At 41.9% G+C, this 27,994-nt stretch overlaps 2 protein-coding genes across 5 annotated transcripts in view; both read left to right on the top strand.

Annotated features, from left to right (window-relative positions):
- sez6b (seizure related 6 homolog b) overlaps positions 1 to 27,994 on the top strand; it is a 293,771-nt gene that overhangs the window by 162,916 nt on the left and 102,861 nt on the right. The gene's annotated exons all lie outside the window — the stretch shown is intronic.
- On the top strand, positions 83 to 5,860 carry LOC117539801. The gene is made up of 3 exons (XM_034206134.1): positions 83 to 154; positions 248 to 397; positions 4,387 to 5,860. The coding sequence occupies exons 2-3, from the start codon at positions 359 to 361 to the stop codon at positions 5,539 to 5,541; spliced, it is 1,194 nt and encodes a 397-aa protein (XP_034062025.1). The 5' UTR covers positions 83 to 154; positions 248 to 358; the 3' UTR covers positions 5,542 to 5,860.

Below are 27,994 nucleotides of genomic sequence, written 5' to 3'. Positions count from 1 at the left end.
CAGACAGGAAGCGTACGGCTCGATATGAAAGGCTGCAGATTGAAGAGTGAGAGACATTTGGAGCCGTCTCTCCTCCCTGTCTCTTTGCCCTCAGCTCCGCCTTTTGTAAGCGTCCATTGTTGGCGGAGGATTTGAGCCGTGTGTTGTGGCTGAGGTAGGCCTTTTAGATGTGCACAGTGCAGCGCTGCACTTTAGAAATTCTCTCCGCTGGGGCTTTTCTGATGTAAGTGTTTTTTTTCTGCTTCAGGTGGGCTACGCTTGATGGGTCAGCTATCAGCCCTGAGCAGCCCTGCACATAAGGCCTTTGATTCAGCACTCCAAGACACACACAGACTCGCGCTTAATCATTCACACATACATGAATATAAACATGTACACCTTGCAGCGCTCAGTGCAGGTAAGCACGTCTTTCTACTCGCTCTCCTTTTAATCGCCCTTGAGTTTTTACTTTACTTGTTTTGTAAGCCTCCTCCTCAGCCTTTACACAAGCTTGCTATTGGATATAAATCAGTTTTATTAATCTAACGACCAGAGATGGGAAGTAGTGGAGTACAAATACTACGTAACTGTACTTAATTACATTTTTCTGGTATCAGTACTTTACTCCACTACTTCTTTTTCTGACAACTTTTTACTTTTACTTCTTACATTTTTAACATAAATACCTGTACTTTCTACTTCTTACATTTTCAAAATAGGTTTGTTACTTTAGTTTTAATCTGCGTTTGGTGACGTGATCATTAATATTTAGAGTCATTGCCTATTGATTTTAAAGGTCCCCTATTATACTGTTTTTCATCAATATATTATAGGTCTCAGATATACACAAAACATGTCTCTGAAGTGTTTGGCTCCAAACACCAAACAGATCATTGCAGCATCCCATAATCCCCTCTGTTTCAGCCCTGTTTCCAAAGTGCTGATTCTCTGTCTGTTACTTTAGATGAAAATAAGGAGCCCCTCCCCACGCCCCTCTGAGAGAGATTTGGTTACAAAGAACACAATGGTGCTCTAAGAGGAGATTCAGGTGATAAGGGGGGGGGGGGGGGTTCATTAGCTAACAATGACATTGTTGTTCTATTAATATAAAGGGAGGTCAGGTACTCTTTAAAACAGTTGGTAGTTGTACTTTTTACTTAAATACATTTCGAAGCCCATACTTCTTTACTTTTACTTGAGTAAAGAAATGTAGCCAGTACTTCTACTTTTACCAGAGTATTTTTAAACAAGAGTATCTGTACTTCTACTTGAGTAAAGGATGTGTTTACTTTTGCCATCTCTGGTAAAGACACCTACATGGACCCAAACTAAACTGGATGTCTTTCTCTCTGGTGACAGAATGATCATTACTGACAGGAAAGTTAATTGTTAGTGGAACAAAAGGAAAACAATCAATGGAACGCTACAAAGCCCAGAGCAGGCAGGGCAGGACTGAACGGATTGTAGTGTTACAGTTTGAGTTTTACAATGTGCAGGCTCCTTTCTGCTGCTCATTGTTTTATCGATTAAACCCACTCTTGTGTTTACATCGTATTGACAAAGAGAGGAGATATAGCAGCTCCGCTAACCTCACGGAAACACTGAGGACAATGGGAAAACAGAATTACAAATGAGACTTCTCTTTCTCCAAAGGCTGAAGCCCTGTTTTTTGCTGAATACTGTAAGTGCAAAGAGCTCATGGATCTGGAGTAAGGTCATGAACTCAGAGCATTTCGCTGATACAATTTGTAGGTATCATTATAATTAACTTTTGCCTATTGTGATGGGAATTTATTTGATCAACTGTGGATTAAGAATCAAACCATTCAGCTGTCGTTGTCGAGTTGTATTTCTTGCAAGAAAGTTTAGTCAGTCCTACAGAGAGCATACTGTCTGCAGAGTGAAAGACGAAGAATAGAGTTTGGGTTGCATATTTAAACACAGAGGAGAAAGGGAGGGGTCACACTTGGTGATAATGAAAAGAACATTCTGGAAGTTAGGGAGGCCATATGAGGATGTTCTCAGTCCAACAGAAGGTGAAGGTCATTCTGTTGGTGGTAACTAACAACACTGCAACAAATCTTCTTAATAAGAACATTTCCCAAGCTTAGTAAAGGAGTGAAAGCCAGCAAATAAAGATAAACATTAGCAAATAAAAATCACACAATGATATTAAGTATTAAGTATATGTAAGTGAGAATAATATGTTTCTGTTACACCCATTCCTCATGTTTACTGAATAGAGATTGAATACATTGTTGTCAACCTGTGCACAATTCTGAAAGACATCATGAGGTAAAAATAACACCTGAGCAAATATTCATTGTTTTTGTGTAGTCAGAATTTATCCAAACAATTAATCAAAAGGAGATTTTTGTCTGTTTTATATATTATTTTCTTGAATTGTATTCTGGTTGGTTCTTTTTGACAACATTTAATTTCCTCTATGCAGCAGGAGAGAGAATAATATGATAACTTAAAAACAATAAAAACAAATAATAAAATACTTTTTAAAATCATGGGTTATAACTTATGACATCATTTTGTAAAATAGATTTTCTAAAGAATCTCAGTTAAGTATCAAATAATATTGACAACATTTGTTTACGTTATGTGGTTAAAACATATTGAGTTAATCTGGAATATTACAAAAAGGATTATTTTAATTGATCATGGATATAGTTAGTCTCTGATTTGTTCCTTATCCATTTACTGGTAGTTACATGTTTGTATTATTTTTTCGTTTAAGATTTGACTATGTAATGTTATTATAAGATCACAAAATCTGTCTATTTTCACCAGAGACATAGAGAAATAGTTGTAAAGACAAGTATTCATGCTTGTTTCTCTTTGAATAAATCTTGTCCTTACCGTAGCTTCATAGTATTCTCAGAATGGTTCCTAGAAGAGCCCTGGAATTATCATTCCATCTCCATGTTTTTCAATTCTGCTTCATATTGATATCCTAAAGCCCAATTTCTGCATGCAGTTCCCTGGAGAAAAATACATATTTCATTTCTCTCTATGCAATTTATTTTCTTCAGCACCATTTCCAATAACAAACAGGCCCGGGAATGTAAATTCCATTCTGCTTTTGTTCATATTTAGAGTACACTGCAATGCGCATAAATATATTTTTCATTTACACCTTACTTGCTCATTGTTTCCTTTTTTTTGTTTGCGCAGTGCTTTTCATTCCTCTCATTCAGGCGTGTTGTATAAAACCAATTTTCTGACAGGCGTGCAGGAATGGTGTGATAATGAAACGGCAATAGGCGAGGTGAATGTTAAAACACCATAAGTGCAGACCCATGAATGGGGTGGATGTTGTTCCTTAGGAAAATGAGGATTTTATCCTGCTGGTGAGTAAAGTATGTTGAACTAGATCAGTGGTTCTCAAACTATTTCTGTCAGGCCCCCCCTTTGGAGAAAAAAAAAAGTCGGGTCCCCCCAACAGAAATAGTCAGGCCAGATATTTATTTTGGGGGTGCTGTGGGGTAGCTTGACGTTTCATAGAGGGTGCTCAAACATTTAGGGTTTCCCATTAATGTACCGGTCACTACAGTGGAAGATATTTTTTTCAATCTTGAAGTTAAAAGCATCAATCTGGTGCACTTTGAGAGCAAAATGAAGAGATCTATGGATACATCTCTCAACACCCAGATGAAACAGAACTGTAAACAGATTTACTTTTCTCTTTATGGATATTTTACAAATCACTCCCCTTTTAAACTTTATTCTTGTTTTACTGTCATATAGTATTTCATAGCTGTTTTTCATTTATTCTCTTATTTTTTTAAAACAATAATTATCATCACGAGTGTGCCTCGGAAATAATTGTTTACATTAACCGTGACCAAAACGTTTGAGACCCACTGAGATAACACTGAGAGAGTCCTTTAGTTCACTGAGTCTCTCAGTCTGACAGAAGAGGACTCTCCTCCACTTTGTTGTTGAAAAAACTCCTTATATCCGTTAGCGTAGCTCGCTAGCACCAGAAGCTAACAACAATGATCTCCGGTACCGGTGCGCTCTCTCTCTCTCGCACACAAAATGGCTCGTTCCACACACACACAGAGCCGAGCTTTAATGAAACACAGAGACCCAGACGTAATAGTACTGTACTGCATCATATTATTTTCGAATCAATAATTTTTCAAATTATGATTTTTTTATTTTTTTTTGTAATCTTTTTTTATTTATTTTTTTATAACCATTTTTCCTCCTGGTCTCTCGCGCCCCCCCTGGCATGCCTCTGCACCCCCCATTTTGAGAACCACTGAACTAGATGTACTTCTGTACATACTGTATATATATATATATATATATATATATATAAAGGAGAAGATGCGGAACCAAGCCCAAAGACTCCCCAACCAAACCACAGCTTTATTGTCACCAACTCAGACATCCGAGGAAGGAGCCCGACAGCACAGCCGGGGTAGCCAGACTCTACGGCTTCCTGAAGAAGATGACAGCACATGCGTGGAGCCTGTCGTCGCGGTGGGCCATGCTGGTGGTGGGGATTCCTGCTATGTCCCTGTCGATGTGGAAGGGGTGCCCTGCATTGCACTGGTGGACACAGGCTCTACAGTAACCCTGGTGAGAGCAGATGTGTTGCCCAGTGGGACTATGTTAGAGCCGACAGCGGTGCGTCTACGCACAGTCACAGGAGAGCTGGCGCCTATGAAAGGAAGAGGCATGCTGACTGTGTCGGTGGGGGGAGTTGAAGTGCAGCACCCCGTGTGGATAGCGGATGTACAGGACCCGTGTATTCTGGGTTTGGACTTTTTGAAGGCGTCTAGCTGCCTCCTGGATCTTCAAGCATGCACAGTGAGTTTCCAGGGGGGGCCGGTGATTACTATGACCCGTATCCACAACCCTGCTGAGCCGGCGGGGAGACCCTCTACACCCACCGTGAGTACCCTAGGAACTGAAGAAAATCCTCCCTCCTTTCCCGTATCCCCGGTGACGCCCGCTCAGGACAATTCCCCATCTGTCACCCCCGGACTGTGCCACCCGATCACAGCCCCACCCCAGTTACCCCAGACGGAGGTGGAAGAGGCTCAGTCTGCAGTATTGGAGGTGTGGAGGAAGAACTGTGGCGGCCTGAATCCCGAGCAGCAAGAGCAATTGGGGCAGTTTCTGCTAGAGTTCCAGGGCAGTTTCGCCATGAAGGAGGAGGAGGTGGGCCGAACACATCTGGTAGAACACGAGATTGATACAGGGGACTCGCGTCCCATCAGGTGTCGCCCGCGCCGACTTCCCCTTGCTCGTCAGCAGGCTTGCGACGAGGCAGTGCAGAGCATGCTGCAGGCAGACATCATCGAGCCCTCCGACAGCCCAGGGTCAGCACCTGTAGTCATGGTCCCGAAGAAGACAGGTGGCTGGCGGCTGTGCTCAGACTACAGACCGGTGAACGGGGTCACCAAGAAGGATTCATACCCCCTTCCCCGCATTGATGAGTCCCTGGACCTGGTCGCAGGGTCGTCGTGGTTCTCTTCCTTGGACCTCCGCAGCGGGTATTACCAAGTTCCTCTTGCCCCAGAGGCCAGACCATAAACGGCTTTCTGCACCGGCCGGGGACTATGGCAGTTCAAGGTCCTCAGTTTTGGGCTGTGTAATGCCCCGGCCACCTTTGTGCGGTTGATGGACAGGGTGCTGTCTGGGATTCCCCGCCAACAGTGTTTGGTTTACCTGGACGACATCCTGGTGCATGGCAGCTCGTTTGAGGCGGCGCTGGGATCTCTAAGAGTGGTGCTGGAGAGAATCAGAGCCGCTGGTTTGAAGCTACATCCAGATAAGTGTCATTTCCTGCAGAGAGAGGTCACTTTCCTGGGCCACAAAGTGGGGGGTGAGGGCATCGGCACCCTGCATGAGAAAGTGCAGGCGGTCGCAGGCTGGCCAAATCCTCGCAACCAGAAACAGCTGAAGAGTTTCCTGGGCCTGGCCTCGTACTACAGAAAGTTTGTACGGGGTTTTGCTTGCACTGCCGCAACCCTGTTCCAGCTGCTGCAGAAGGACAGGGATTTCCTGTGGTCTGAGCAATGTCAAGCAGCGTTTGACAGCCTTCGGCGTGCCTTGAGTGAATCCCCGGTTCTCGCCCCAGCCAACCCCAGGCTGCCGTTCACCCTGGACACAGACGCTAGCGGCATTAGTGTAGGCGGAGTGCTCTCCCAGACTACACCAGAGGGGGAGCGGGTGGTGGCATACTTCAGCCGGGCGTTCAACAAAGCAGAGCGACGATACTGCGTCAACCGCAGGGAACTTTTGGCAGTGGTGCTGGGCATCAGACACTTTAAGTACTACCTGTGTGGGCAGGCGTTCACGGTGAGGACTGATCACTCTGCATTACAGTGGCTCATGACGTTCAAAGAGCCAGAAGGGCAGGTCGCCAGGTGGCTAGAAGAGCTCCAAGCTTTCGACTTCAGGGTGGAGCACCGGGCTGGGGTGCGCCACACAAATGCAGACGCTCTCTCCCGCCGCCCGTGTGCCGCCGGCGGATGCCACTACTGCGAGAAGAGAGAGACTCGTGAAAAGGAGCTGCTGGAGGAGGACATCGTCTGTGCGGCAGCGCGGCAAGTGGAAGAGGTTATCTGCCGGGAGCTCCAGACAGTGGACGTGGCAGAGTGGAAGCAACAGAAAGAGCTGGACGCCGTTCTACAGCCTGTACTGCAGTGGGTTGAGTCGCAGCAGCGGCCACCGTGGGAGGAAGTGGCAGTGCTCTCCAAAGCAACCAAGGGGCTGTGGTCTCAGTTTGAGACTCTACGTCTGTGTCAGGGCGTACTACAGCGGGCGTGGAAGGAGCCAGCAACGGGGGAGAAGAGGTGGCAGGTGGTGGTCCCGAGGGGTCTGCAAGAGGTCGTACTCAAGGCCATGCATGGAACGGCAGGCTCTGGGCACTTTGGTGTCACTAAGACTCTCCGGCGCCTTCGACAGGGCTGCTACTGGGGGCAGTGCCGGAGGGATGTCGAAGACTTCTGTCGCCGCTGTGATCCGTGTATGGCTCGGAAGGGCCCCCCTGGTCGTTCCCATGCTCCGCTGCAACAGTTTCCCGTGGGGGCCCCGATGGAGAGAGTAGCGGTTGATGTGGTGGGGCCTCTACCTTTGTCAAACAGGGGTAACCGCTACGTTCTCACGGCCATAGACTATTTCACAAAATGGCCAGAGGCGTATGCTCTCCCTGATCAAGAAGCAGAGACAGTCGCAGATGCCTTGGTGACCGGCATGTTCAGCCGGTTCGGAGTGCCGGAGACCCTGCACAGTGACCAGGGGAGACATTTCGAGTCCCGGGTGTTCGCCTCCATGTGCTCACAACTGGGCATGCACAAAACACGCACCTCCCCCTTGCGACCTCAGAGCGACGGACTAGTCGAGAGATTTCATCGCACCATGGGACAGCAGCTGGCCATCCTCACGTCTCAGCATCAGCGCGACTGGGACGAGCATCTGCCCCTTGTGCTCATGGCATGTCGTTCTGCAGTCCAGGAGTCCTCAGCCTGTTCTCCTGCCCTCCTCATGTTGGGGAGAGAGCTTCGAACCCCTGCTGTTTTGGCGTTTGGTCAGCCGCCAGATTCCCTGGACACCCCTCCAGGGCCTGAGTACGCCAGGAGACTTCAGGACCGCCTTGATTCCGCTCACGCCTTTGCCCGCGATCAGCAGAAAAGTGCTGGGGTGAGACAGAAGCGGAACTATGACACCAGGACAAGAGGGCAGCATTTCCGGGCCGGGGAGCTGGTTTGGGTCTACAGCCCACAACGGAAGAAAGGCCGGTGCCCAAAACTGGACAGTCAGTGGGTTGGCCCCTGCAGAGTACTGGAGAGGGTGGGGGAAGTGGTCTACAGGGTGCAGCTGCCACCAAAGGGGAGAAAAGTTGTGCTCCACAGAGACAGGTTGGCTCTGTACAGAGGAGTCGCTTCTCCACAGGCCCAAGGAACATCGGGGCCCACAGCCGTCCCCTCGACACCCCCACTCAGGTCCCCCGGCGAGCAGAGCAGCAGTCCCCCATCAGGGACTGAGTGTCCCCCCATTTTTTCGTCGCCTGGACCAGAACCGGCAACCCCTGTCCTCCTGACCCCAGTCCCGCTGCCGAGAAGGCAGTCACGACCCCCGGGTCGTTTCAGAGACTTTGTTTGGTAGTAAAGTTATAGTGAGACCCCTCGGTTCCTGTAGAGGGCAAGAATGCGCCCTGGTCTCACTGGAAGGGATGGTAGTCCACCCAGACCTTCCTAGTCAAAGTACAGTGTGTAGTTATAGTGTTGGTGCTGGGTTTTATTTGTTCCTCGTGGGCGAGGAATTTTGTAGTGGGGGGGCAGTGTAGCGACCCTGTATAGGATGCTGAGGGTGTCACTCAGGCATCCCCCGTCTCTCTGCCAATCATAGAGCTGCACAGTGATGCTGGTTGAGGTGCGGGCCTGTGGTTGGGGGAGCAGACGGGGGAGGGCGGGAAGTTGTGACGTAGACACTGTTATATATATGGGTATGTGTAGGAGTTAGTGTTAGTGGAGGTTGAACCCACAAGCTGTTCCTGAACCTGTGATCATCTGTAAAGAAGAAGAGTTATTAAAGCCTAATAACTAGCAGCCTGTTTCCGACTCCCTTTGTGATCGTTACAATACTATAGAATATGAATAAATCGTCACCGATGTAGAGGATATATTTTTGTATTCACTTTGAACTCGGCCAAATGGAGTTTAATGCTTTGGGATTTAAGTTAGGCCACATAGTACGTGCATGGGTTTGGAAGTATAACGTGCTAGCCTGCTGTAATACATCGTATAGTCAGGCACACATTTATGAGAGATTTAACAATGGCCAATTATATTTCTTAAATAATATGTAGCCTATTCCCAGAGCATAATTCATGGGGCAACAAGGTGAGGTGTAAAATGTGTTTTAATATCATAAATGTTATGCCAGCAAACTTCTTGTACGGACTTCGGCAGTAGTGAAGACTCACTGAACGAATTAAGTACAAAGACGAATCGTTCGTGAACGTGCAAATCACCAGGAGTGCACCAGCTGGGCGTAAAAAAGTAGGGCTTAACTCTAACGTCGGGCTTAGCTACGTCCGACGTAGTGATTCGAATTTACACCGAGTGCACCAAGCCTGACTAGTCTCGGGCGTAGCTGCGCCTGGTCTTAAGATGCGCGTCCACGTGAATACACGCGAAACAGTCATTGTTGCCAAGCAACGCCATTTTACAGACTCAGAGGACCGCAGAGAAGAGGGAATTCCCACACCCACAGCGTCATCGATGACTCAAGGGGAATCCCAAATGGCCACACCCCGAAAGAGAAAGAGGGATTTGTCAGAGCTACAGCGGGAACTGACGGAGAAAGAAATTGTTCGTGTGGAGGTGGAGACCGTCAAATTGAGAGCGGAACACGAACAAATTGAGCTGGAGAAGGAGAAATTGAGACTCTTCTTAATGCCCTTTCATTGTTAAACATGTAAACAAGACGCCCTGTCATTGTTAATATCCTTCTTGCCTGTTTTACGTTACTATGGATACTAGTCTGTCTTTCCGATTTACGCCTGCTCCATACTAGGCGTAAAAGTTACACCCGGGCGCAACGCATACAGGGCTTAAGTCTAAGTGGTGCACTAGTCATAACTTTAGTTTGGTCTTAACCTTCGGTTCTACGTCGGACGTAGAGTTACGCCCAGTTTACTCCCAGCTGGTGCACTCCCCTCCAGAAGTCATTCGCGAACCGGTGAACGAATCAGTGAAAGAATCTTTCAAGTGAACTGAATCAAAAGATTTGTGTCCCCGAAGGGAATCGGAATTCCCATCACTATTGTAGCCTCTATGGTTGTAGCCTAGCAGAGTGGACAAGTTGCTGTTAGCTGACAGTGAGGCATGTACATGTCCATCAAAGTGACCACGCCCTAATTTATGCAAAAGCTTTAAGGCTTAATATTAATTAAACAGATGAGTTGAGAAAAAATTCACCCCCCACACAGTAGTCATGAAGGGGGAATCTAACTCTACAGAGAATATGGTTTTTTGAACCACGATGTAAACATGTTTATTTCTGCTGTAAAGTTGGGCATTTTAACATGGGGGTTTATGGAAATTGCTCCCTTCTGCAGCCTGTCCTACTGGCCACTAGATGAACTGCAGTGTGTGGCACTTCCGTATTGGCGTCCCGGCTCTTCCCCAGAGTTTGCCGCTTGGTGTGAACGCAACATTTCGGAACTATATCGGAACTAAAGTGGGAAAAGTACTGCGGTGTGAACGCGCCTAATATGCCTGCGCTGCACCTCCAAGGTGCGCAATCTATGCCTGTGAGCGTGCTGCGCGAGCCGAGATGATGTGTGTGTGCGTAGTTGAACCTTTTCATATTTCAGTTTGTAGCAAGAAGAGGGCTGCTGCTGTGTGTGTGTGTGTGTGTGTGTGTGTGTGTGTGTGTGTGTGTGTGTGTGTGTGTGTGTGTGTGTGTGTGTGTGTGTGTGTGTGTGTGTGTGTGTGTGTGTGTGTGTGTGTGTGTGTGCGTGCGTGTGTGCGTGTGCACGCATTAGTTTTAAAGACCCCCATAGAGCTCAGTGTATAACTCGAACCCTGGATATATATATATATATATATATATATATATACAAGGTTTTCCAGCCCTCCAGTCATACAGGAGTCTCAGAACATCCACAGGGAGCCTTGTTCTTCGGCTCAGGGTAGGGAAATCAGAATACTTTAGGTTTCCAAGGGGATTTGAATTTTGTGACAGCTGCTCCATTTTTAGAATAAAATTAAAGTAAACAAATATATATATACACATATATTTTTTATAAACATGAAGTTAAAGTAAAAATGCACAATAAAAAAATAAGATACAAATATTGAAAAAGCACAAAAGTAAGGTCCAATAAAAGATCAGATACAATTCCATTACATGTGATGGGTTAGACGCTTTTATCAAAAGTAACTAACATACATGCGATACTGTGAGCAATCCCCACAGGATAAGATAAGATAAGGACTTTATTGATCACAATTTGGGAATTTCTTTGTGTTGCAGCAGCATAAAAGACGAGGCATTTTACAATAAAACAAAACTAGAAATAAATAAGAAAATAGAAAAAAATACATGTTGGATTTGACAAGATATTATATACACAAATATATATATATAAATATATGACATATGGAATATTAAATATAAAATATTGAACAGATTATATATGTGTAAAATGTACAACGTGGTTTTATTCCAAGAGAAACTATGGAGCAGAGAGTTCTCTTCCAGCCAGAGGTGATTTGTTGTACAGAGTTATTGCAGTGGGCAGGAATGTGTTCCTGTATCGGTCCTTGTGACAGCGGAGCTGCAGCAGTCTGTTGGAGAAGGAGCTCCGTTGACTGTCCAGCTGCAGGTGGAGAGGATGGGTGGGGTTATCCATGATGGACAACAGCCTGTTCAGTGTCCTCCTCTCCACCACAGCTTCAAAGGGGTCCAGCTTGATGCCGATGACAGACCCAGCTTTCCTGATCAGTTTATTGATCCTGCTGGTGTCACCGGCTCTGATGCTGCCCCCCCAGCAGACCGCAGCAAAGAAGAGTGCACTGGCCACAACAGACTGGTAGAAGACCTCCAGCATCTTGCTGCACACGTGGAAGGATCTCAGCTTCCTCAGAAAATAGAGTCTGTTCATCCTCTTCTTGTACACAGTGTCAGTGTTGATGCTCCAGTTCAGCCCATTGTCTAAGTGCACTCCCAGGTACTTGTAGTCCTCCACAACAGCCACATCTTCTCCTAGAATGCACAGGGGCTGAGGAGACGTCCTCTTCCTCCAAGGAGAAACTTGGGGTGAAGTGCCTCTCTTATCCGAAGATCAACGTACTAGCCCACTGAGCCACAGTCTCCAAATTAAAATATGAATATGAACATCATTGAGAGCTTTGGGTTTACATCTCTACAACTAACCCAACTAATGTCAAACAGCCGGTTACCTCACAGCTGCATCCCAGAGAGCCGTGCTAGTGAAGGTCTTCCTCACTGACACTTCAGGGTTCTCTTCTTACCGGGATAGGTTGCCATGGTAACTTATTCTGAACCCTTACATAATCTGTAGCAGGTTATGGTCAAGATGAGAGATCAACTTGTCTAAAGGCACAATGTAATGACCAATCAGAGCAAAAGATTGGTCGTAAACAAATATATACTAATATATACTCTAATAGCGTAGATACTGTATGTCTATGGGAGGATTTGGGGTTAGGTGTATTGACGAAGGACACTTTGACGTCTTAATAGCTGTGGGATGGGGATCAAACCTTGACACTCTGATTGGTAGATTCTCAACCAAACAACCAATAATATTGAAATAACATCAATGCACTTTAAGTGTTAGCATACGCCTACTCTGTCTTACTGTCCGAGGTGGGAGAAGTACTCAGATCTTGTACTTGAGTAAAAGTAGAAGTACAAGAGTGTATGATTACTCTGTTACAAGAACAATCCTGCATTCAAAATGTTACTCAAGTAAAAGTACAAAAGTATTAGCATCAAAATATAGTAAAAGTAGCGACAGTAAAAGTAGTCGTTGTGCAGATTGGTCCATTTCAGAATAATATATATGATATGTTTTATAATGATTGATCATGAAAGTGTTCTCAAAGCTGGTAAAGGTGCAGCTAGTTTGAATGACTTTGTATACTGCAGGGTAGCTTGTGGATTTACTCCAGGTGGAACTAAAGTCTGATTTAACACTTGATTATATTTCACATCATTCATCCACATCTGAAAGTAACTAAAGGTATTAAATACATGTAGTGGAGTAAAGGGCAAGATGTACCTCTGAATTGTAGTGGGGTAGAAGTGCAAAGTAGCATAAAATGGAAATACTCAAAATTCTACTTAAGTACAGTACTTGAGTAAATGTACTTAGTTACTTCTCACCTCTGCTCTGCAGAGTTACATCACAAACATTACTGTCCTGTGAGATCATAAGTTATACATTCAGTAATACATTTTAATTGTTTTTGTCTTTTAAAGATCTGATCTGTTATTTGTGAAACAGAAAGGATGCTCTTTGTTTGGGCAGTCTTTACCAGCTCTCCAGTGTTGACCTTGAGTGGGTCACTCCTCTGTTCAGGCCACCTGCATTCATACTGTCCACGAAACAATAATCACATGGCTGTCCCGAGGGAAAAGAGGAATAAAACAGAAAGAGACACAGAGAGCGAGAAATCTTCTTGTCTAGTAGCTTTGACACAATGTTCAATTTCCTCTCAAACAAGCAGACTCATCTGGAGCCTTTTGTGTGTGTAGCTGTGGTTCTTGTGATAGCAGCTCGAGACTACAGGACAACTGAAGGACAGAGCCGTGTGTGAGGCTGGATATTCTCCTGCATTTGGCTTTTAAGTACAAAGAAAATGCCATTTTCTTCTCAGGGTGTCTCTATTGCTACTCCATTAGCATGCATGCTGGTTGCAACACTATTTGTTGAACTGCAAAAAGCAAAGACACAGAAGCTTTCCAATGCTGGCAGTAAGAAACCCCATTTTGTAACTCTGTGTTGCCATAAGAGCACACTAAATAAATATAATGCTTGAAATATATTAAAAAAGTATATTAGTTAATCACACACACTTCCAAACAGTAGCTGTGTTTAAATAAACAGGCAGTAAATCTGTCTCTCGTGAACTTGAAAAGTATTACTCCCTGTGTCTTGTTGGGTTTCACGTCCTGCCTTTTTGTTTTCCCGCCTTTTGTGATTGTTTGCTCGGCCCTAGCTGTTTGCACCTGTGTGTTCTCACCCTCTCCAGCTGAGTGTGTTGATGATGTGATCAGTCCTGTGTGTTTCTCAGTGGTCTCTGTCAGTGTTTTCCCATCATGTTTCTCTGCGAGTCGATGTTTCCTGTTCATGTCTGCAGGTTTGTGTGTGTGTTCCGAGTGGATTTACTGCCCCTTTTGTTGCCTGATTATTATTTATTATTATCTTCCTGCTATTTTCCTTTGTTTTATATGGCCTTTGCTCCATCCCCTCCCTCTTGTTAGTCTTCTGTCCACACAGCGTGTACTTTTATTTAAATGGATGTGGGTTATTGCTCCCTACACTATGAAACATTTCTTCTTCAGTTCATGAAGTCCCAGCAGCAACTAAAGGCAGCAGGAAACACATGTTGATTCTCTGCAGACTCTGATTTGAGAACTTGAGAAGCTACCCACAAGCATTCACTGTGGACTCTCACCGAGGGGTACCGCTGTTAATGTCCCGTGTTACTCTATGTTTCATTATTTTTGATTGACTTTGTGTCATGCAACGTTTTATGCCGTTAACCATGTGGCATTGTGCGTTTCTCAAAGCATAATTTGAGGCCTGTATAAAACGTATCTACGAAAAAAATGTCTGTTTCAGAAACAATGACATTTAAGATATCCAGGGATTTGGCACGTTTCACACTCTAATATTTCGTTGGAGTTACTTTAGCTTTGCATACGGTTCGCAGTTGCATTTGCATCGTTTCGATAAGCTTCTGCAATGTCCAAAATGAATTTCTGTTGTATTAATTTTCGTCCTCCATAATTATTCTGGGATAGTTGCTTGGACCTGATTCTGATTCTGGTAAAAGGACACAGATAAAATAGGATCATCTCAGAAATAGTTTTTTCATGTAGAAAGAAACTGATGATAAAATATGTTGTCAGGGCCTTTAAAAGTAATTATTAAACTGGCTTGGCGCCGGCTTTTGAAAAGTCAAAACAACTTGATTAATGTAAAGCGCTGTAAATATGATAAACGTAATGGAAGAAATGGATAAAGCTTTAAGAATGTGTGTTCCTAATGTAAAACAGATTCAAATAATGAAAAAATGCAAGCACTTCAATTAAAGGTAAGTGTGTTGCTGTCGTGCTTTAAGTGGATTAGTGAATGTTAACTGCAGATAGTGAACGCCGGCTGCATTAATAGTCTTATCTCTGTCTGGTCATTAAGGCAGGCTGCTGCTGATCTTTTTTACTCAAGCACTTGCATGTCTCAAAGTAAGGCTGTGAGAAGATTTCAACGCTTTAAAAAAATACGAACATTTGTGCAATCTATTGCATCAATCACTCTGGGGAAAATGATGAAATAATTCCAGTGCATTAACCATGCAAAAGTAGAGTTTATTAACTATTGATAGAACCGTAGTGCACCAATGTAAGCTATTCTTGCTAGTTGAAAATCCTTTATAGCTGGAGGGGGGATTGGAGGCTTATCTGATATAATAAATATCATGTTTGTTAATACACACACAGATATCTACTGTTAGAATGCTGTTCTTATTCTTTCAATAATGGCTATTTAAACAGAAAAATAGTATAATTCAGACAGCAATATATTATATTTTTATATTTGAAAGAGTCCCTTTTTAAAGGAATAAATAAAGCTCTAAATATTGATTTAGTGGCCTTTTTTAGGGCCTTTTGCAATCTACTAGTAAGATTAAAGAGGTTTAAAGTGTGTCAGTGCACAGTATGTTGAGTTATATTCCCGGATCCAATGCTAGCGCTGCTAATCCTAGAGCAAGCAAACACTTTCTGACTTCCCAACTCCATTTCTGGTTCTCAGCTCAAAGTCAACTGATTCTTACTGAAGACGTAAAATAAATAACTACATTTTAATTTATTAAAGGCATGTGTACTTTCTCATAAAAGTTGGATAGTGTGGTTTAAGCAGTTACTAAAACAATATGAAACAGTGAAGTTTGGGAATATACTCAGCAGCGGATTAATCCACATTAGTTGTGGCAGCAGGACAGTGTTCGTAATTTAGTCAAAGTAAAGTACAGAGTTGCTGAGTTGATGAATAGTTTTTGAACAACAATAAAGCTCCATGGCACGGAGAAAGAAGATGAATCATGCTGTAATACACAAACACATGACTTGTCAGTAGATACGTTGATTTGGCCTATGTTTTTACATTTTATTTATTTTTTGGTTTGGTTAAATAACGAATTACAAGGGCTAACTATAGGCATGTCTCCTCATTCAAATGTCTCCCTATTCGATAAGAAAAAACACCTACAATCTGTAGATTTTACAAAGAATCTTCAGCCTATTGTCATGACTTGATCTCCATGATATGATCATTGTACTGTGTGGTAGTAATAATTATGTATGCGTCAAATACCATAAAAAAAAACAGCTGCAGTTACCTGTGTCAGCATACATGAGTGCTCCACATGGTGGATAGATTACACCATTATACAGCTGATTTGCACATGATGCGTCATAGGGACATTACAAGTCAGGCACATGTTCACTACGTCATGAAGGCACTGCTCATTCAGAACATGAACTGAGCATTCCATTCCATGGATCAGGAATGAGTCCTTAACCCGGAAATGAGTTAGCACAATAGCACTTCCGGATCCCTTATATCGTCAAGTCAATAATTTCTTAACCAGTTTTAGGTTTTAGGTTAGATTCCTAAAAGAAGGTCTGTGGTTAACACAAGATATAGACATTTTTAAGTTTTATATCACGACATAAAATACATCAGTAAATATCCCACTAGTGAATGTCCGAAGCTTCTATGTGTCATAAAAACATCGACACGAAACAACAGAGCGAATAGACTTCTAAACTTCATCACCCCAAACATGAAGTGATGTCATGTGATTGTCATTTCGAAGAGAAAGACAATTCTAAGTCACTCTCACTATCTCAATAAATAATTCCAGATGTATCATTTCACATGTTCTTATTGACAAAAGATGGGGACACTCATGAGATCATTATCATCTTTATTCATTTAGTAGAGTTATTGGAAGCCTGTCTGTATTTAGTTTTCCTCCAGAAAGAAACACTGCCTGTTATTTGAATATCAGTGTGGCTGTGCTTGCTTTGGTGAGACAGTTAATAAGCAGAAAGAAAGCAGCATTTTCATCATTACTGGCCTTCACTGTCAGAATCTGTTCCCTCTCGATTATGACCCACTCTCACTGAAGCAGATGAAACATCTGCTTCTGTGGGAGTGGGTCCCCATCATTTACTGACCTCCCTCTTAATTACTCCCGTTAATTAGCAGACTCATACGACTCCCTATAGGAACATGTGTGGACTGTATAATATTCCTATCTCAGGATAGGGACTGTGATATTACACACAACATATATATATAACACAGCTTGATGCATTTGAGAAGCTGGTTCAGCAGTTTATAAAGCTGTAATCTAGATGAAGGGAGGCAGCGTGATGTTTTTAAGGAGGAGAGCCATTAGAGGGAGAGTCCTCTTATTCTCTGCTGGGCCTGCTTTCTATCTGCTTTACAAAAGATAATAAGATCAACAGAGGAGAAGAGGAAAATATCTAATACAGAAATACAGCGTACAAGATTTTGCATTACGCTAGATCTCCCCTTCTATCTATTTTCTGTCTTCTTTTTTGTGTTGCAGCGTTTATTTTATTTTCACTTGTCTCTCAACACACACACACACACGCACACACACACTCATATCGACTTTGATCCATTAGTCAACACCGTATCCCAGGGTTCCATCTGTCCCTGTTTTGCTCTCATCCTCTATGCTGTACCCAAAGTTGTCAGCTTATATTTAATGAGGGAGTGTCAGTTGAATTATTCAGCTGTCGTTTGTTGCTTTTATAAAGTAAATGGATGTCAGAGAGGCTTTTCTCTTTACACCACAGCGTACGCTGTTCTCTTTTCTCCGCTGCGTCGCTGCAGAAGATAAGAGCTGTCATGAGGGTTTAGTTATTCAGCATGTAAATATGTTAGTAACATGATGAAATAAAGAGGAATATATTTTAGTACAAGGCTTTTAGGTACCGTAAGACATCCTGTAGCAGCCATATTGCAAGTTGTCAGTTCAGCAAAGAGTATTTTGAAGAACTAATTACACTCTAAATCAGTGGTTCTCAAGTGGTCAGGCCTCGGGACCCACTTTTTCCTTAGTCAATAGATCGCGACCCGACATTTTGAACCACTCAAATCTATTCAACAAAAAATCGTGCAGTAAAATATACTCTTTTCAGCATACATTATTAATTAAAGTGAAGTACAGTGCATATATCCCTTATATCCCTTCATAGAACTAAAGTATGCTTTTAAAAAAGGTTTAATGAGATGATGGAATCAAAGCTGGACTGTATAACATAAAAAGGCACACATGCTGAAAACCCAACCCCAGAAGGGGGTCTGGGGGGATTCTCCTCCGGGAGATTTTTTGAAATACTAACATATAAACTACACATTCTGGTACACTGAGATGAAAATAAATAAATCTATTACTACCCGACATATTTATAATATGTTATGCCATTGTTTGTTTTTCACTTTGTTCTGACAGCTTGCTGCTCCTCACAGAGAGAAGAGCAAAGAGGAGAGAGTCTGTGTGAATTACTTTAAATTGTGGGTAAGGGTAGATAGCCCCCATTGTTCTGTGACCTGTCAATCATCAAACCAGGGGTCCTATTTCATTATGTGTTCATTTTTATCTGAAGTTGTACCCATGGATGTATAAAGAATAGTTCTACCGCAAAGTTATTCTCCGTGGGGACTTCCGGCAACAATCTTGATTCTGATTGGCCAGAAGACTCGAAAAACATCAGCAAAGATATTTTATGGAGAAGATGATCACTACATGACAGAAGTTTTCAAAACCGTTCATGGTCTCCGGTACTTCCAATCCAACGCCTACTGCATGCACATCGTTAGAAAATCGGGCCTTCAAAAGAAAAGTTTGACTTTTTTTCCCCCACCAGTTGAGAACCACTGCTCTAAATAATAATATTAAAGCAATAATTCAGAAGACTGTTTAATTCAATATTGGTTTTAATCAGAACCTTTTATTGGATTGCTCATGACAATGATCAACGTTGCCTTTACAAAATATCAATTTTGTAGTTTAATTTGCCTTTGAAATATATTTTAAATACAGTTACGGTACGTTGACACAGCAGCTTTTAAAAATCTTGAACATCTTGGAGCTGGGCGTGTCTGGAAGCTTGGGGATTTTTTGCAAGCAACGCGACCAACAACCAATCACATGAATCTCCCGCCCCCGACATACAAAGCAAAAAACCCCGGGGATTTTATGCGAGCAATATATATATATATATAAACTCCCCAAACAGGCGAAAACCTACCAGTTTCACCCACTGTCTCTGCCACCTCCCTCCATGCCTGGTTCCTCCAGTTTGTATCCCGTTAATAGTTCTGGTCGTAAAGAACCGGGTGATTTGCTACCGTAATTTCTCGTTTGGAATATGAGGAAATGAACTGCGGTCTGGTTCTCCCTGCTTACACGTGGTTTGATTGGCTAGCGCTTCTACTGTCAGATTTGCATAAACGGGATTTGATTGGCTGACGCTTCCAGCTCAGCTTCAAAAGTAGAACATTGCTCAACTTTTGAATCCTGAAAATCCTGAAAATCCTGGAAATCTTCACTTCGCTCCCCCACAATGCAGTTCGGCGAAAAGCGAGGCAAAGTGACGTCATCCCCATTCAAAGTCAATGGGCAGAGAAGCGTTGGAAGATTTGTTTAAAGCTGCTGTGTGGACGTACCGTTAGTGGTACTAACCAGTAATCAAAGCAACACAACCACAACCTTGATCTCATACCATCCCTCATAATATATTTGAACCCTCTTACCCAACATGTTTCTGCCCCCACCTGATTATCAACCCCACTTAAGACGTAAAAGTTGTTGTGATGTAATTCCTTTGTCATTAAATGTATGGCCAGTTATATATACACTGTATATCCATGTTCAATCACACTTAGCATGTAATCAAGTATTTCTTCGCATATATCAGCAGTTTACCATGTCACAGTGAACTGCATTTGAGAAAAAAAACATTGTATCACATTATTTTTGCTAACTTAGATCTCATCCTATATTCTTGTTGCTTAGATTATTGTATGGTGTGGATAAACTCTTCACAATGTGCAAGTTTAGTTTCAAGATAGAAACCAACATACACAGTGCGATATATTAAACCAGAATATAAACGTAATGCCCTTAATTGTGCATTTTCATCTTGTTTCATTGTTATCCAACTTGTGGTAGCTTTATAGGTGGCTCTAGTGATATTGGTCAATCAACCACTTTGGTCAAGACTAAAATATCTTTTAAAATGGTTGAAATATTAAATGTTCAGCCATAACACTTTTTGCATTCATTCATAATTCCCAGAACCTATATCCCCAAGGGTTTTGGGGATGGGTTGTCATGTAAATTCTTTATGAGCAATACTACTGGAAAACCAAAAAAGCTGCTGAAAGCCCGAACTGATGTCTTACAATACTGAACGTTTATTAAAAGGCTTGTCCAAGGAAAACAGAAGATGAACAAATGAACCCACTGTAAGTTGATAGGGTTAATTGAGCAGTCTGTAATGATTTGATACCGCAAATGATTGCTGCTAGCTAGTGAGCTAACAACGGCAATCACTTCCTGTGACGGCACAGCAGCTGTGTGTAATTCAAGACAAAACTACACGGTTGAAATGCACTCAGTGTGTAAGTATTACCAGTGCACGACAGGGCAGCGTTCTCAGGGAATCTTCTGAATCGTGACAGTCTGTGTCTTTAACAGCTTTTGTGCTATTGCTACTGCTTTATGAGGTGAAGCTAATGAACTGTAAAAAGAGGACATTTACAATTTAAGAGGGTTGAGTTTAGGACTGTCTAGTGTAGACAGACATGTCAACAGCTATCAGTTTACTAATCCCTCAGTGATCTCAGCTAGCTGTCAAAACAGTTTAATGTGGCAACTTGTTGACATGTCAATTTCCTTAAATACCTCAAGTTTCCTTAACTGCTGCCAATAATTCATATTTGAAAGTATATTGTGATCCATTATAAAGTCAGCATAATAAAAAACATTCCAGACGTGGGTTCACCCCTCATGATTATGTTTGTGAGGTGCAGTTATACAGAAGCTGGACTAGTACCAAGGCAAATTGGATTAAGTCTCCCAATGTTCCCTCAAGTGTTTTATTATCCCTGAGCTGAAGGCATAATGTGATTACTTGGTGATGCCCTTTGTTCAGTGCACTATTATCCTGATGCTGTGTCCATGAGTTCATTAACGGCACATTATGACTTGTTAGACACAAGCACGATGCAGAGGCCCAGAGCTCGTGCAGTGTGAGTCATTCATGTTGCGTTCAGGCTGGATGGACTCCTACTGTACGTGGGCTGCAAGTAAAGTTTCAGTTTAAACAAGTGCACTGTAATTGAATAACGGACTGTACGTGCAGAATATGATGTAAGCCGTATTAAGTTGGTTTAAGTGATAACAATCATGAACTCCTCTTGAATTTTAGATTCAAAACTCAAATAGGAAAACTTTGTAACATTCAAAGGACTACATCTGACGATAAGTTTGACAAATTAATATACAGTTTCACTTTCTAGCTTTTTTTCTCTACTGTTTTCAACTAATTTACATGGTTTTTCATTACTGTTTGTCTCCTTATGTTCTCAGTTACCATGACCATACCTAAGTTGTCATCACGTTTTATCAGTGACGAACCGTGTCTATCACAACTGGACCTTCTGTAGACATACCATGGATGTATAATAAGAACTGGATACAGCGTGGGAGGCGGGGCCTCGTTCATTCCTATGAGAGTTGGCACATGAAGACAAAATGGCCCAACTTTTGAGAGAGCGAAACGTCACGAAAGTATTCATATAATCATATAATCCATTCTTATTGTGCATCCATGGGTAAAGGTACAACTCATGTAGTACTGAACATGTCACATGAACGTGCCGGGCGATGCGGTCCCGTGGGTTAGATCCGCGTTCATAATGCCGAGGAAAATAACTCTCAGAATAACGTTATTATTCTGAAGACAAAATGGCCCAACTTTTGAGAGAGCGAAACCTCACGAAAGTATTCATATAATCATATAATCCGTTCTTATTGTTCATCCATGGGTAAAGGTAAAACGGTGCGGTCCTGTGGGTTAGATCCGCGTTCATAATGCCGAGGAAAATAACTCTCAGAATAACGTTAAAGCATTTACAACTTGAAGACCGAATGTTTTTAATAAGGCCTATACCAGGGCTTCTCAAACTCCGGACCAAGGTCCGGATCCAGACTGAACTGCAAATCAATCCGGACCGAACCGTGTCCCATTATAAAAAATTAAAATTATACAAAATAAAAAAATAAAAACTTTCTGATTCTGATGTAAATTAATGTATATTTTCTTGTGTCTGACGCGTTTTGAGAATGAATGAGCATATATATATTTACTTGTGTGCGCGAGCATGACACGCATTGCAGACCGCACGTTTACCTTGACTTTCTAATGCTTCTAATGCCTTTTTTGCCGAGGTTCAAGGCATTGACTACAGACAAACGGTGCCATTTCTCCCACTAGTTCAAGCCACATGTATGTATTGAATGTGTGTGTGTAATATACAGGGGTGCCGTAATTTACTGCAATGACATGTCGGGAAACCCCCTCAAGGGGGCCCCATGCATAGCGTGCCGTAAGAAACTGCTTCTTAATTTCAGTTTCGTTTCTCCGCTCCGGGGGGGTTACTTTACTGGCATTGATCCGGACCAGTGACCTTGTATAAAGTACCCCTGGCCTATACAAATGTTCATACTGGGTAGTTTATTTAGTTTAAAAAAAATTATCCAACGATTTACAGACGTCTCTTTCCCAATGTTAGTCAATGGGAAAAAGTATTTCCGGGCGCAGCGACTGATACGAAAGTGTAGTACCACCGTTTGGCCACAACGAATATTTTCCTCAGAGTCCGGCGCACTTCCTGGGGGCTTGAGACAGACACACACACACACACCCAATACAATAAAACGGCATATGAATTGCTTCGTCACATTCAATTAGATCCTCTGTCTCGAGCATGGATGTATAATAAGAACTGGATACAGCGTGGGAGGCGGGGCCTCATTAATTCCTATGAGAGTTGCTCATTAGCGCATGATGATAAAATGGCCCAACTTTTGAGAGCGAAACGTCACAGATTACCCGGCATGCCTGAGAAGTACCCGTATGTGCGCTCATAGCGCATGCGCAACTTTAACCAAAATGCTCGTTCACATCAAGCACGTCAATTTGCGTACACGTAACAGCACCGCACGTTCATGACAGCATGGTAATGATTTGTTATTATGATGGATTTGATATTAACGAGGCGGCAGTTAGCAGCTAGCGGCTAGCTAGTAATTATGCTAATGTACACATCAATCGTTATACTTATATTACGTTGTAACAGGATCTAGTGATATCCAAGCAACAGAGCTTCATTTAGCATGAAAGAATGATTGCACTGTATATATATATATATATATATAGCCTACTTATAATAATAAGTAATATTAACTTTATTTAATACAACATTTACGGTACAAGATGTAATCATACAGCCCATGTAGTATGATAATGAATTACAGCAAACATGTGCAATATATCCATTATTACAGCTCCGTGGGATGGCAGTAAGACGATATGGGTCCGTTCTTATTGTGCATCTATGGGTAAAGATAAACGCAACTCACATTGGTTTCTCAAACGGCATCTCTGTAAACTACATGTATTCACTGCATTTCACTCTCTGCCTTTAACGGCTCGTTGTAGCTCCAATAGCTCCAGCCCCCACCCTCCCTGTGAGCACAGTGTGCTCTGATTGGTCGGGACACGTAACATGAACGTGCCGGGCGGCGCGGTCCCGTGGGTTAGATGCGCGTTCATAATGCAGAGGGAAATAACTCTCAGAATAACGTTATTAGCACATTATTACAACTTGAGGAACGAATGTTTTTAATAAGGACTATACAAGTGTTCATACTGGGTAGTTTAAAAAAAATTATCCAACGATTTACAGACCACTCTTTCCCCATGTAAGTCAATGAGAAAAAGTGTTTCCGGGCCTGGCAACCAAACGGAAGTGTAGTACCGCCGTTTGGCCAGCACGAATATTTTCATCTGAGTCCGGCGCACTTCCTGGGGGCTTGGTCTCGAGCCAGTTATCTACCGGGCCTTCTAGAATACCCTGGAACCGAGGGAAACTCTAAAAGAATACGCCCATTGGCTACAAATCAATATGATTGGTTGATCAAACTGTCAATCCAAACGTACGCTCTCATTCAGTGCAACGGCCAGGGCATTCTATCAAGGATATAGAATACCTTGGTTGAAGGATATTCTACCCAGAGACCCAGAACAATATCTGATTGGTTGCATTTATTTTCTAACACAACACCACTGAAATGCGTAGTGCATGGTCCGAGAAGGACAAACAAATCAACATAACACTGTAATATTACAGATCAACAACACAGATACGATTCTCATTTATTCATTTTATATACATTTTATGTATATAATTCTCTGAATACCTTGAAGGCCCTGACGGTTCGCCACTGCGTTTTATTACTGGTTATATATGGAACAATATATTCCAAACACTGTGTAACCAGGGCAACGGTTTGACCAAGTGTTATCTAAAAAAAAAGTGAGGTTAGGCTACTATGTCGTTATTGGATGATATTTAAAAAATGCCGAATATCACTATTGTGATATTTAATTGCAGATTTATTGCATAGATTCCTGTGATGAAATGCCATATTATGCTAGAATAAAATGATGAGGATGGATTGAAAGGAATAACACTTTAAAAGAATCATAATCTGCCCTTCAGCAGTTTGTCTTTCAAATCCTCACACTCGCTCTAAACTTCATACAGCCTTACCTTTACTTGTTTTTTGTTTTTTATCTAAATAGTTGTATATAAAAGACACAAAGTTATTGACATATGGTCTTGAGATTAAACACTATTTCCTGCCAAATAAAACACAACTCTTGACAACACCCTGCTGAAAAAACCAGCTTAGACCAATTTAGCTGCTAAATTGACCAGCCTGACCAGCCAGTAGATATTAGGCTGGAATGGTTGGCTGGTTTAGAGGGGTTTTGGACACTTTAGCTGGTGGACCAGCTAAACCAGCCATCCTGGCCAGCTAAATAAACAGCATAGTATGCTACCAGTACCAGCATCCATCGATCACCAGCTTATGTTTAATAATATTATTAAATATACCATGCTGGAAGCTTACCAGGATTCCAGGTGACCAGCATACATTGTTTAAATACTGGTATGGTTATATAAACCAGAGAACATACAGTACATATATTACAAAGATTCATTGTGTCATGTATTCTGGTATCTACCAAAATAAAGACATTGTATAGTGTAATAAATAGCAATAAATAGCTAGTTAATATAATAAAATACACAGTAACAATACAATAATTATACAAATAACAACCAACCTGCAAATCAACCTATACATCAAAATTAATATATTATCTAAAACCGGTGCATTTTATTTAAAATAAAAGTAATATATAGAATTCAATATTTAAATGGTAACAAAAACAGTAACACTATGTATGATAAGAAAAAGGCAACAAAGAAAGTGTTTTTTGTTTTTCCTTGTTCATGTCCATAATGTTTCCCGTTGTGTAGCGTCCAGCCTTTCCCAATCTGGCCTGCACTTCTGTCTGTTGAAGCCACTTCTTGAAGCAAACTGAAAATAAATGTACAGATATAAGTACAATGTAAAAAGAAAACTTGACATTTACGTTAACATTTGGGCTGCTGTGGTTGACGGAACTTGACCGTTAAAGTATGGTAAAATATATTACAAATTACAGTTGGTTGGCATAGACGTTACAGTCAACAATTGCTTGTGGTGAATTACAATGGCAAAAACAAATAGAGATAGTGTACACGGTGCAGCTGTATTATCTGGGAAATAGAAGAATCGGATCAGGATTCGGTATTGGCAGACAATCCATATCAAATGAATCGGATCATTATTAGCAGCCTAAATACAAAGATAACTCCACTCCTCTCCTACCACTGCTTACCTCTAATGAGCCTTGGTAGAACTAGTGTCCGAGTCATAGGGTCCAGAACTGACTGAAGGCTTGTGGAACAGAGGACAGGCACGGTTCCATGTACAGGGAACTGGAAATTTGAACAGGTGTTTTCATCTTTTAGCACTTACATAATTGCAAAGTGATTCTCACAACAAAAATAAAAAACAAAACAATATCAACAATAAAAAACAAATGATTATAGGAATGTTAAGAGACAAATACATTATAAACATTCTAAGAGGCCGACTACAAAAGCTAGACATCAATGAGCAGTCCCAATAAATGCTGTATAACAAGAAATAGAATAGGTCCAGATTTCTTCTATTTTATTTGTTTTATTGATTGCTGATGGATGTTAAGATGTGTTTTACAATTATAACTAAAAGATGATTGTAATTGGAATCAAAAAGATTGCAAATCATACTTTTAATAGAATCACTAGCAATATAGGTTGTATTCAACAGCAGTAAAGCATTAAGTTGCTAAATTAACGTACACTGAACTGTAAAACAACTTACCACTATTTAGGAAAGGCTCAGAAGGGTTGACTAGTAGGACAGCAATGAGGTGGAGGAGGTCTATGTCATGTACAACTATTGGTAGATGTTACACCTGAAAGAAATATAAGGAAATAAGACAACACAGGAGGACAAACTATAACTTGCTTTTGGCATTGAAATGGATTAGAATCTCACCTTTTTCCTGGATGTCAGGAAGGCCAGGAAGTCATTCCCTTCAAGTCCGCAACCAGTCATAGGAGTTCAAATGCAAAGCCTAAACGATGACAAGAGCGGGAGACTTACATTTTACAATTATATTTTTAATGAATTCCAGAGCAGTACGACACGCAAAGAACAGGTCAAATCCCCTGACAGACTCACACACTTTGGTGATGTCCTCATCTGATAATGTTTCATTTTTTAGCAGCAAAGTAACATTACTCAAAGTATATGTTGGACCCAACTCATTTAAAGTATGTTTTGCATCTCCTCAACAATGGTCTGTATCATTGAGTAGAACAAAACTGTCCCTACAATTTCAGGTAGGTTAACACACATTTGAGAGAAAAGTTTACAATGAAGCAGAAAAACCCTCTTTGTATTAAGCTAGCTGCCACAGAAAGTACGGCTTAACATGCTAACCATTGGTAGAGTGAGCTACAGTTAGCTAACTTCATGTTCAACACAAAACCTCTAACGTGCATTACATTGACGATTTTACACAAAACTTAACTCTCTCAACTTGTAAGATAACGTTAAGTTAACTTACCCTTAAATAACTACATTACGTTTTTTCAGGGGAAACACAAACTGCAGAAAACGTTAGCTGCTAACTGCTAAGACAGCTAGCTCTTGTTAAGGGAAGTAACAATAGCCTCCTAGCAAACTTAAGGTTAAGTTAACATTAACATAACATTGTAAGAAAGCAAAACGAACCTTCGAGAAAGCTTTTACTCTCAGACTTGGTGAAATTGTGTAGTGTTGCTTACCTCCAGAAGGACTTTTAGCGTGTTTCCCAGTAGACAGAGCTGTCAGAGCGGTTCCTCTCAGAAGAGCAGCCGCTGGGCGGAGTCACAGAAACGCTCAACTGATCTTCACTCCCCGACCGTTAGCGCCAGTCAAAACCATGTTTTATACCGCTTTGTTTCAACCACTGCCGTCTCGCCTTTCCCCCGTGTCTCGCCCTCTCTGTCTGTCTGTGTCTGTTTCAGTTTCGCCAGCAAGACTGCTGGTAGACCAGCATAAATACCAGCTTCACCAGCATAGATCAGCTAAAACCAGCTACATATTTTCATGCCCTTTTCCATTAGGGTTAAAAAAATGGTATGCCATGCCTCTTTTAAAAAGGTAATAGTTGCCAACTTCAAAATTGTTGGTGAGTCATGCATATGATAAAAGCACAACCACTGCTATTTTCCTACTTCTATGATTTTAATGTGTAGAAAAATGAATATACATTTTCATATCATGGCATGAGAAACAACATGCTTGCATTGGGACTTGTATATGCTTTTTCATCCCTGCACTTATAGTGTTGTACCACATGTTGTGACTGTCTGGAATACTGTTTATCATAACACATACAGGTTTAAGTATGTTACATTTAAACCACAGTTTGTACATTAGTCTGATGTTTGGCTTGG

Source organism: Gymnodraco acuticeps, unplaced genomic scaffold, assembly GCF_902827175.1.
Source record: "Gymnodraco acuticeps unplaced genomic scaffold, fGymAcu1.1, whole genome shotgun sequence".
NCBI classification, from domain to species: domain Eukaryota; kingdom Metazoa; phylum Chordata; class Actinopteri; order Perciformes; family Bathydraconidae; genus Gymnodraco; species Gymnodraco acuticeps.
This window is presented reverse-complemented; position numbering and strand designations above follow the sequence as displayed.

Excerpts from the sequence above, each read along its gene's own strand:
- LOC117539801 (XM_034206134.1), top strand. The coding sequence starts at position 359 with ATGAATATAAACATGTACACCTTGCAGCGCTCAGTGCAG. Across the intron at positions 398-4,386 it reads CCTTGCAGCGCTCAGTGCAG|ACATCCGAGGAAGGAGCCCG; the intron begins GTAAGCACGTCT and ends TCACCAACTCAG.